The sequence below is a fragment of the Globicephala melas genome, chromosome 12, assembly GCF_963455315.2.
Source record: "Globicephala melas chromosome 12, mGloMel1.2, whole genome shotgun sequence".
In the NCBI taxonomy this organism is placed as follows: domain Eukaryota; kingdom Metazoa; phylum Chordata; class Mammalia; order Artiodactyla; family Delphinidae; genus Globicephala; species Globicephala melas.
Genome location: NC_083325.1, coordinates 69,303,013 through 69,314,623, shown reverse-complemented (window position 1 = coordinate 69,314,623; position 11,611 = coordinate 69,303,013). Strand labels below are relative to the sequence as shown.

At 44.6% G+C, this 11,611-nt stretch overlaps 1 protein-coding gene across 1 annotated transcript; it reads right to left on the bottom strand.

Annotated features, from left to right (window-relative positions):
• Positions 1–1,020: 1,020 nt before the first annotated feature.
• PRR30 (proline rich 30) lies at positions 1,021–2,220 on the bottom strand. The gene is given in 1 exon segment (XM_030857707.2): positions 1,021–2,220. A coding segment is annotated over 1 exon segment (1,200 nt).
• Positions 2,221–11,611: the final 9,391 nt, after the last annotated feature.

Genomic DNA, 11,611 nt, shown 5'->3' with positions numbered 1-11,611 from the left:
ACTCCTCACGCAGGCGCAGAGCCGCCAATACGCGTCAGCACTAGCCGGCCGCGGGCAGGCGGAGCCCCAGCTCCAGGATGCCGGTCTCCGCCCGCTTGTGAAGGCAGACTCCGCCATCTTTTTGCGGGGCTGTGGGGGCGCGCACCAGCTTCAAGGAAATGTCTTGATCTGCAGTAGCGGGGTGGGTGGGGGGTGGGGACGGGGTGTGCCAATAAAGGTTAAGGGAGGTTAATAAGCCTTTAATAAAGAAATCCGTGGATCAGGACTGTCCACACTTCAGGAGTGATACGCAGACTCGTCGAGCGCAGCCTTTACGTTTACCCAAGAGAAGAAGTGATTTATCCAAGGTCTGCCTCGCACCCCACCCTCCTGAGGGGGCCCTTGGATTTCTGATCTCCAACGTGAGGACCCCGTGTTTCTCTGCAGTGAACGCTAGGCTTGCCCTTGCCTGCAAGGAGACATGTCCTGCTGCTCCCCTGGCCTTGTCAGCATGAGTCCTTTTAATCTAAGGTGCAGCCAGAGGAAGGGGCCCAGTGGCTTCGTCTCTGGGGATGCCATTACCTGTCCCAACAAATCGAATTAAATGGGTGAAGGGCCTGGCAGAGCCCTCTGCACATCTCAGGTGCTCAGGGCTTATGGGTCCCTTGCCCTCCTCAGATATATGGCACTCACTCTCCTTGGTCATTCTGTTTCCTTTGACTCTCCTCCACCCCTTGTTGGGTTCTGGTCACCCTGAAGGTACAGCCACCCACAGGATCTGCTCAGCAAGACACAAACACAAGTTTTGCAGGGTCAGGCTTTATTGGATACACCGAAGGCTGAGTGGGGCCTCGGGTGCCCTTGGTCCTCTTCAGCCAGGAGAAAGCAGACTCCACAAGGGGCTCCCAGGGTTCAGGGCTGGAGAACATAGCTGACCTCCAGCCAGCCAGCCCTTCAGAGTGTCTCGGGGGCCCCCTGAGATCTGGGGCCGGGCAGGGATGGTGGGGTTCGGAGGAGGTGCTCCAGGGAGCCTCCGTGGCTCTAGAGTGGTGACTTTCGGAGAATGGGCTCTGGAGAGGCAGGCCTCTTTGAGGCAGAGGAATGTCTGGGCTTCAGGGAGACAGTGGCCTGTTTTGGTGCCTGAGTCTGAGACCCTGACCAGCACATGGAGTTTGGTGATTGAGGGCCTACAGACCTGAGGCTCCCGTTCTGGGAGGGGTTGCCTGGGCCTAGATCTGCCTGGGCCTGAGCTGCTGGGGCTTGAGATGCCTGGGCTTAACACCCACGGGCCTGAGCGGCCTCTCCCCGAGGCCCTACTTCCTCCGGCCTTCTTTCTCGCAACAGATGCAAGGCCCTGGCCTGGCCCCGAGGCAGGCGGAGGCCAAAGCCAATGCCGATGCGCAGTGGTCCGGATTCCTGGCCCTGCGCACAGGGCAGTAGCTGGGGGAAAGCAAGTAGCCTGGGTCCAGTCCTGTACCTGGGGATAGGGCAAGAGGGGCTGCGGGGCCGGAGACATACCAGACAGACAGGATACTCCACGACCGGGGACTTGCCGGTTTTGCCTTGCCACAGGCACTGCAAAAGCCGTAGCCGCAGGTCGTGGGCTATACGGCGTTGCCCCAGATGAACCACGAGGGCCTGGACCAGGGCTCCTGGGTCCCTGAACTCTGCAGGGTCCCTCTCGCTTGCCACGCAGCCCCCCTCCCCCACAGGGGACCCGGTGTTCCTGTGCTGCTGCAAGTGCCATGTCCGGCTGTTAGAGTGAACCCCACGAGAAGGTAGACTGGGGCTTGGGGAGGTGAGAGTGGAGCTAGGTACGTCTTCGGGGTGGGAAGGAGACTGGCAACATGAGCTCAGGAGAGAGGAGTTCTGTGGCTGAGAGAGAGAAGAGGAGTGAGTGAGAGTAGGAGATGGGTATAGCCAGTGGGAGGGCGAGGAAGAACGTGGTGCAGAGACAGAGAGGCAATTCTGATGAAAGAAAGAAGGGGAACTTGGGAGATAAGAAGAGTAGGGATGTAGGACAAAGTCTGAATTTGAGTCAGAAGAGTAGAAATGGGAGCCTGCAGAGTGGGACCATGGGGGAGGAGAGCAAGGTGGGTGGGTGGGACGGAGTGATTGTTGGGGAGGTTGAGGTCGAAGGTTGCAGGGAAGGGAGTCCACAATTTTTGAGGGGCCCCGAGGGGGGCGCCCAGGGGGTGCTGCGTTCTGTAGCAGCACTTGGTCCTTGTTTTGAGGCAACATTGCCTTGAATCCAGAGGAGAATGGAGTGTCAAGCCCACAGATTAGAGACCTGGCAGCGGCAGGACCAGCATCTCTGGGGCCAGAAGTGGCCGAGAAATCAAGGCCTTCTGTGCACAGAATGTGGCTCCAGCCTGGTGTTGGTAGGACTGTTGGTGGCAAGCCAAGGAGACACCCAGCCCTGGAGCACCGGCTTCTCTGGGTGTTCAGACGGGAGTTTGGCTCTAAACTTGCCTTCTCACTTCTTTGCAGTGGGCCAGTGATGAGGGATGGAGGGGATGGAGAATCAGGACTGACTCTTGGGAGCTGAACGACAGCAGAAGTTATCTGGGTGGGCCAGGGAGGAAGACACAGCCCATAGGATCTGTAGAGAAAGAAACAGAGCCCAAGATATTGGGAGGCTGGGTCCATTTCTGGTTCTGACTTATGTACCATGCAGGCTGGTTCACCAAGGCCCTAGATCCATGTCACCCTGGGGTCAGAAGAGCTGGCAAAAAGCTCCAGAGAAGGTAAGAGCTAAGGAGGAGAGGAGTAGGGAAGGAGGGGAGGATGGATAGGATGGAGTTAGAGGAGGGGGCTTGGGAGATGGGGACTGAGATGGGACTAGGAAATGAGGGTGTTCTGGTGCTGTGAGCTCTTACCAATGAGGGTTCCTCTGGGCTGTGTTTCTCAAGGCACTTCACTGATGTGGGACCTGGGAGAGAGAGGAACAGAATCAACAAATGGTGGGTACGCCCCTCTCTGCCCCCAGCGTCTGTCACCCAAAACTCACTCTGACCAAGAGTTCTGTCTGAGCCTTGCCCTCGGTCCTCCTTCAGCCAGGCGGAGGTCTTCTGTTACCAGGTTTTTGTTCTCCTAAACCTGAATCAGTGATTCTGCAAGCATCCTGGTTTCCTGGCACTCTGGTTGCCCTAATCCCAGTCTTCCCTAACGCTGATGTCCTCTGGCTCAGTCTGGCCCCAGCCACGATGGCTTTTCACGCTCAGTAGCAGTAGTAGCAGTGGGGCTAGCTGGTGAAAACCTCTGGGAGGTGGGCACTTTGTCCCAGCAGCCCTTGGGAGCTGGGAGCTGGGAGCCCCTTTTCCTGGGGCAGTTGTCCCTGGCATCTAGTGCCTATGTCACAGAGGTCGGGGGCTGACATCATAGACTCTCCTCCTCAAGGCTCTAGGACCTTCTCTCAGAGATCATCCACAGGCTGGCCCTTGACAAAACTGAAGCAAGCAAAATTCCCTGGGGCCTTCAGTCTCTCCTTCAGGGCCCAGCCCCCACTTCTGCTCTCTGCCCATATATTTACAGTTCCCACCACCTCCTCCATCCAGGCTTCTCCCCAGCTGTACAGCCTAGAGCCTCCCTTCAACTTCTTGTTTTCTTTGCTTTCTGAGCAGTGGTTCATGCTCCACACCTTTTCCCCCCTTGGGATAATGCTTATATGTTTGCTTTTTTTTTTAATCAGTTATGTTCTATAATTTTTTAGCTTTACTGAGGTATAATTCACAACTAAAATTGTAACACCTTCGAAGTGTACATAGTAAATTCTCCCTTACTCCACCTTTTCGTTCTATCCAGGCTTTCCATGAATTGGACAAGGCCCACCCTTGGAAGGGCAATCTGCTTGCTCAGTCTACTGATTCAGATGTAATCTCATCTAGAAACACCCTCGCAGACACACCCAGAATAATGTTTAACCAAATATCGGGGCACCCCTTGGCCCAGTTGACACATAAAATTAACCGTCACAGTATATAAGTGAAAGATGAGATGCCTTTCCAAGGGTCTATGATGCCTAGATTAAAGGAGGCTTTGCCCATATCAATATTTCCAATTGTCTCCTTTTATTGGTGCCCTGGAGTTTTTTTCACCCCACGACTAGTCATCATAATAAAATTAGGACTGAGTAAGATGTACGGTTAGTATAAAGTGAGAGAAGGGTTCTTATGAAGAGGTGAGTGGTGGGAAAGCAGAACCAGGCAAAACCTCAGTCATATCAGTTTTAGGAAGGAGCGAATATGGAGGCTGAGGTCAAGCCTTAGGGACTGAGGGCTTCCTGGGATGCCAGACTTTCAGCGCTAAACCCAAAACAGTCCTAGATAAACCAAAACTAAACCCTAGAACTTGAGTCCTCTTGGAAAAGATTCATGTTCCCCTAGGGTATGAGGATCCCTGTTTGAAGGTTACTGGTCTAAAAAAAATTTCTATAGTAACTTCAATTTACACTAACCACTCTCTCCCTTATTTTGTGTTAATTACTATATGCTTAGTAAAACTCTGCTGACCAAGGAAATGGAAATACTCTAAGCATTTGGCATCCAAGTTGGAAACATGATATTTTAATGCAGTTGTTTTCTTGTTTGCTAGTTGTTTCCTATTGTAGATGTTATTTAACACACACTTTAACCACCCCCCACTACTCCAACGGTGGGCAAGAACACTGTGTTCAATTTCTTTCAAATGCTCTATAGCATGCTCTTTCCAGAAATCCACCAATGTTTGTTGAGAGGATGAATGAATGAGTAAATTGATAGTTATCTAAGAAAATTTGACCTTTGCACTTTGCTTTTTCTTTTCCTTTCTTTTCTGTTTGGGCCCTACATTATTGCATGGTAGGAAGTGGAAGGAAGGGGCTGCTTACAGAATCACCTGAGTATTCTTGGAGAAATCATGATTATGAGAGAGGTGTCAGAAAACAGAGATAGGTAAATATTCAAAAAGGGAAAAATGATAAATTCTAGAATCTCAAATCAGTCAGTTTCTAGTTGCTTGCCAGGAAAATTTTAAACTGAATTATTGACAGAATGTATATAAGCTCTTAGAAAGGAAATGGATGATCACAATGGCCAGAGTGGGTTCAAGTAAAACAGTTTGTAGAGAACATACAGCCGTCCGGAAGTGGCATATATACTGTGTCATCAGGGAAGGCAGTTATACCTTTCACTTTCTAGGATAAGAAGTGTGCTCTTGACCATGCCAACTAAAACACACAGCCTGAGATAAGTGCCAGAATGCCAATTTATAAATTTACCCTAGGGACTTCCCTGGTGGTCCAGTGGTTAAGAATCCGCCTTCCAATGCAGGGGACTTGGGTTCCATCCCTGGTCGGGGAACTAAGATCCCACATGCCGCGGGGCAACTAAGCCCGTGTGCCACAACTACTGAGCCCGCGCAATGCAACTAGAGAGCCCACGCACCACAGCTAGAGAGTCTGCACGCCACGACTAGAGAGAAGCCTGTGCACTGCAACGAAAAGCCTGTGTGCAGCAACTAAGACCCGATGCAGCCAAATAAATAAATATTTAAATATATATATATATATTTAAAAAATAAATTTACCCTAAAAATGTAGCTCACACGGATAGGAAATAATTAGCATATTCTCTATATATAGTCTGTTTGGGAAGTCAAAATGTAATCAGAATCCACAAAATTGATTTACCATGAGAAATCATAGTTGCAGGGATTGACTTACTGCTTTCAACATCAGCAATATTCTCAAATCATGTAGACAGAACTGCCTGGGGGTCAGAAATGCTTGTTTCAGAACAAGGAAAGTTGGGCAAACTAATAAATTGATTGCCTGATAGCACGAAGCTAAGAGGTTAGTTTCATGCATCTCAATAGAAATACTCAAAGCCTGCTGGGTAAAGCTCTATCTTTTCTGACCAATGCTGGGAGGAGTATTATCAGGTTTGTCTCTGTGACTCTTCTTTTCTTACTCTTCCAAAGTTGATGGACACATTCTCTCAAACTAGCTACTATGAAGACTTGCTAGATGGGAATTGAAATGTGCACACCTGTGTTCTGACCCACTGTGAGTTGCTTTTGCAGTTCAGCAGTGCAATTTGCCTTATCCTCAAGTGCTTGTTTGTATCCTTAAGCACTAAGGATTATATTAAGCACTATATCCTTAATATAATCCTTAAGTACTTACCACATAAAATTTCCCACATTACTCTTACTTCCTACTTTGTAAATGAGTTTTCAAAGGAATTATAATAATCCCCATGTATATTGATTTCATCAAGGTTTTGACAGAGTGTTGTGGTGGAAAAATGTGAGCCAGCCAGTTGAACCATTATTGCTTTTTTGCCTTTTAACTCTTCTGGTTCTTTGAAGTATACAAATAATGCACAAATAAATTCATTATACAAAATCCTAACAATACATACGTATACAGAGTAAAATTTAAAAGTTGTCCTTGACACTCTTCCTATTTTTACTCTCTCCAGGGATGTCCACTGTTTGTCCTCTACTTTTGTATATATATAATATTTGAGTTTATAAATTATAATTCAGTATCTCTGCTTATGTATCTCTGTTTAATCTATCAGTTTCTGAAAGAGGTGTGTTAAAATCAACTATTAATTGTTGATTTATATATTTCTTCTCGCATTTCTGTTAGCTGTTGGTTGATGGATTTTTGAGGCTGTGTTAATAGGTGCAAAAGTATATTTATAATGATTAAGTCTTCTTGTTCTGTTGTTCCTCTTATCATTTAGCAAATCACACAACCCAGCTTTCTTCTCCAGAAGTTGGAAAATGAACATTAGGGCAAAATTGAAGAAATGAGAAGGAAGAAAATAAAAATGATAAGGCTAAAAATTAGTGAAATGGAGACTTTAAAAGAATAGGGATTCACACTCATTAGGATGGCAATTATAAAACAAAAACAAGACAGAAAACGATAAGTGTTGCAGAGGATGAGGAGAAATTGGAACTCTTGTGCACTGCTGGTCGTAATGTAAAGTGGTGTAGTTACTATGAAAAACAGTATAGCAGTTCCTTGAAAAATTAAAAATAGAATTATCGTATGATCCAGCAAATTCATTTCTGGGTATATACCCGAAAAAATCAAAAGCAGGACCTCAGAGAGATATTTGTACAAATAATGTTCATAGCAGCATTATTCACAGTAGCCCAAAGGTGGAAATCACCCAAATAACCAATCGACTGATGAATGGATAAACCAAATGTGATAAATACATACAATGGAATATTGTTTCACAAAAATGACAAATACTGTATGATTCTACTCATATGAGGTACTTAGAATAGCCAAATTCTTAGAGACAGGAAGTTCAGGGGTGCTGGGGTAGGGGAAATAGGGAGTTATTGTTTAACAAGTATGGAATTTCGGTTTTGCAATATGAAAAATGTTCTGTGGATGGATGGCAGTGATGTTTGCACAACAATGTGAATATACTTAATGCCACTGAACTGTATACTTAAAAATGGTACATTTTAATCATAATTTTTAATAAATAAATAATTTTTAAAGACGCAGAATATTAAAAAAAACAAAGGCTAATAATCTAGGCATATTTCTGGCAACACTGATCAAGGACAAAAAAACAGGTGGGTGCAAATAAAATACAGAACAAAAAAGGGGAAAATATCTAGAGACATAATGGAGATTGAAAAATAATAAAAGGGGGCTTCCATCTGGGGCTGGAAGTAGTGACACTTCCAGGGCATTCCTATAGCACTTGAGGCACTAGGAGAAAGGAGAAGCATGAGTGACTGTTCCAAAAGGAGAGAGAGAAGCCTGCTCTTCTTGTCCCCTCCCACTGGCCCCATGGTCACTCAGATGGATCCTGAGCTTACCAAGTACTTCTTTTTCAAATGGACCTCAAACAGTATCCAAGAGGTCATTGTTCCAGATGTAGATGACAACTCCTGGGAGATGGAGCTCAAGTTCTAGGTTTAAGATGATCCTACCCTACATCACTTCCTCTCCACATCTCTGTGGACAGAGCCAATACCCATGGAACCATGCAGGGACTTCTTCTTTCACCTGAAATAGTGGGGACTGATGGTGCGCTGAAACAAAACCCAGGAGGAAGAGAATTTGTCATTAGTACTAGAGGCCAAGGAGCCACGAGACCTAACTTCCATTAGTTAGACCAGTTCCTGGGACCCTACCTATGTCCTACTCAAGAAATAGATGTCCCAGACCAACTTCAAAGGAGAACGCATGACAGAAGCTCTGTCTTCACCCATCTGCTGCCTGTGTTCTCCATGAAGCCCACTTGGACTAATGTGGCAGAACCTGCCCTGCTATATCCATGGCCTGGCTGCCGGGGATGAAGCCCAAGACTGGGACAAAGTTGTACTTCACATGGCTGTCCACACACATGCATGCAGGTGGTCCCGTAGCAGCAGAGGTAGCCAAGCACAGCATGAACCTTTGCTGTGCCCTATAGATGAGTCTCAGCACTCAGAACCGTAGCTGCCTTCAAGATAAGGTTGCTGAGGCCCAGTCTGCCTGCTCTGCTGCCTGGTAGGAAACTTGTGCAAGATGTTAGAGCACTAGAAATGGCCCCTGTACCCTTTTGCCTGGGAAGCACCACCCCTGTACATCAGTCTTACCCTGTCTGTGTTCACCACCTGGGGCTTTGTGGGCACTGTCTTTCACTGTGTAAGTTTTCCTTTCTACTCTAGCATCCCTGCTGAGGATGCCACCCTGAGGTGAAAGTCCGAGAAGTCCCAGGTTAAACTGGCCATGACTTTGCACTCCTGAGGACTAAGCATGTAGGTAGAGGAGCTCCCTGAGGGTGTCCAGGTCACCTAACTCTGGGAATGCCCTTGGGCACAAGAAGATCTCTTTCCACGTGGCTGCAAGTGTGGATTTATCTTTTTCTTCCTTCCTACTCTGTGTCCTGGCTCAGAAAAGTTGGAGCCAGATTGCCCTCCTTCCCTGATAGGTAAGTTCCTACAGAAGGAAAGCGATCATACCCATTTACCATCTGGCAAGGGCTCATGGGTTCCCCTAGAAGTCTGGCTTTGGCATTGACCTGATTACATTTCAGATGGGCTCTGAATGGAAGCTTCTGGAGAGGCCTACCTTAACAAAAACTGAATGCGTTCTGAGAAAGACAATATTGAACTGAAAGCCTAAAAATACTTGCCACTCATTCTATGAGCCACTTCTCATCTCACAGATGGTTAGAATGCAAGAAACTCTGGAATGCCCAATTTGTCCCCTCACGGTGGTGTTTTCTGTGGGTGACTTTTCAAAACTGGTCTGAGGGTCTTGGGATGGAAGACTCTTAGCTCATCACTTGACTCTTAGCTCATCACTTGAAGTTGGCATCTGATAACTTCGGAGTAGCTACATGTATATGGGAATAACAAAAGACAGTTCTGTTATGTCTGAAAAGTATGCAGTTTCTGCTCTTTCCATCCAAATGCCATTCTTCTCTCTTGAGGGCACGGTGAACAAGTCTGTCAAGATTAGAATGATCTTTGACCCCCAAGAGGATTGCCACAATAGTTTCTTATGATTCTGAATTTCAACAGCAGAAAAGTTCAAGTACAAGGCAGGGTTCTTATGCCCCTTAGAAGGTGTGGCTCTCTCAGGCAGAGCTTGGAGATGTTTCTTGTCAGTCTCATCCTGCGAGTCCTGCCACAGAATGGTTGGCCTGTTGGAGTCATTTGAAATTTGGGTTTTCCCAGAGGCCCAAGGCCTTGTCCATTTTGAGGCAAGTGTTGCTCTTAGACAGGAGAACTGCCTGGCCATTCTCGGAGCTCTGCACTGTTCTCTTCCAAGAGAACTGCCCAGATTTTTGAAAGAAAATTCTTGCTGTATAGGATTTTTGGTTTTTCTCGTTTCCTTGATGACCTATTTCTAAGAGCATTCTGTACATTAAAGTGTTGGAATTCCTAGATGAAATGGATAAATTCATAGAAAAATATAAAATACCAGATACTTATAAGAAGAAATAAGGAACTAAAATTGAGATGAAAGTTAAAATTTCTTCACCTCTTTACCAAAGAAAACACCCAGGCCCAGCAGTTTTACAAGTAAGTTTTACCAGACTTTCAAGGAAAAGTTAATTTACATCTTACATAAAAAGTTGTTTTAGAAAATAGAAAAAGAAATATAGCCAATATTTTATAATAACTATAAATGGAGTATAAGCTATAAAAATTTTAAATCACTATGTTGTACATGTGAATAATTTATATTATAAATTATTGAATAATTTATATTTTATATAAATATTAATTTAAATATTATAAATATTTATAATATATTATTATATTATAAACAATAATATATTGTAAATCAACTATGTCTCAATTTTTAAAATTAAAAAAATGAAAATAGAAAAAGTGAGGTTGTATGAGGTTGCATTGTATGAGTTTAGTGTAACCTTGACTCTAAATGCAAATAATGATAATTAAAGAAAAGAAAATTATAATCTCATTTCACTTATGAAGTAGTTGTAAAAATTCTAAGTAATGTATTTACTAAATGAGTCAGACAGTGTATTTTTAAAAAATGAATCACATGCAGGTGGGATTTTTTCACAGGAAATCAAGGAAGATTTATCATCAGAAAATCTAATGACATCATTTAGCATATTAATAAGCTGAGGGAGAAAAATCACGATTAATTCATGATTATGCAGGAAAAGGATTTGATAAAGACCTACACTTACTGATGATTTTAAAAACCTCTTAGCAAACGAGGAATAAGGGAGTACTTCCCTAACTTGGTAAATGTCATATGTCAAAAACCTACAGCAAATATTACGTCTAATGAAGAAATATAGATACATTCTACTTAAGATTAGGAGAAGAAAAGGGTGTCCACTATCACTATTTTTTAAAATTTATTTCTTTTTTATTTTTGGCTGTGTTGGGTCTTCCTTGCTGCACGCGGGCTTTCTCTAGTCGCGGTGAGTAAGGGCTACTCTTCGTTGCGGTGCGCGGGCTTCTCATTGTGGTGGCTTCTCTTGTTGCGGAGCAAGGGCTCTAGGTGCATGGGGTTCAGTAGTTGTGGCTCACGGGCTTAGTTGCTCTGCAGCATGTGGGATCTTCCCTGACCTGGGCTCAAACCTGTGTCCCCTGCATTGGCAGGCAGATTCTTAACCACTGCACCACCAGGAAAGTCCCACTATCACTATTTCTGGTTAACAGTATTGGAAGCACTAGTCGATCCTCTAAGGAATGATGAAAAAACAAGTATAAAGATTGGAAAGGAAGAGATAAAATTGTCATTATTTTATCTGCTTAGAAAAACCAATGGAATCAACAGAGTATTAAGACCAATAAGAAAGCCCAGCAAGGTTGCTGGATTCAGGATAAACTTTTAAAATGTAATAATATTTCTGTATAGCAGCCGTAATCAGCTAGAAAATATAATAAGAATAAGAGCATTCTCAAGAGCAACAAAAACTATGAACTACTTAGTTGAACAAAACTATTTCACTTAAGCAAGAATACACAGATGATCATACTAAGTGAAGTAAGTCGGAGAAAAACAAATATCACATGATATCACTTATATGTGGAATCTAAAAAATGATACAAATGAACTTATTTACAAAACAGAAATTGATTCACAGACATAGAAAACAATCTTATGTACCAGAGCAGAAAAAGGAGGGAGAGA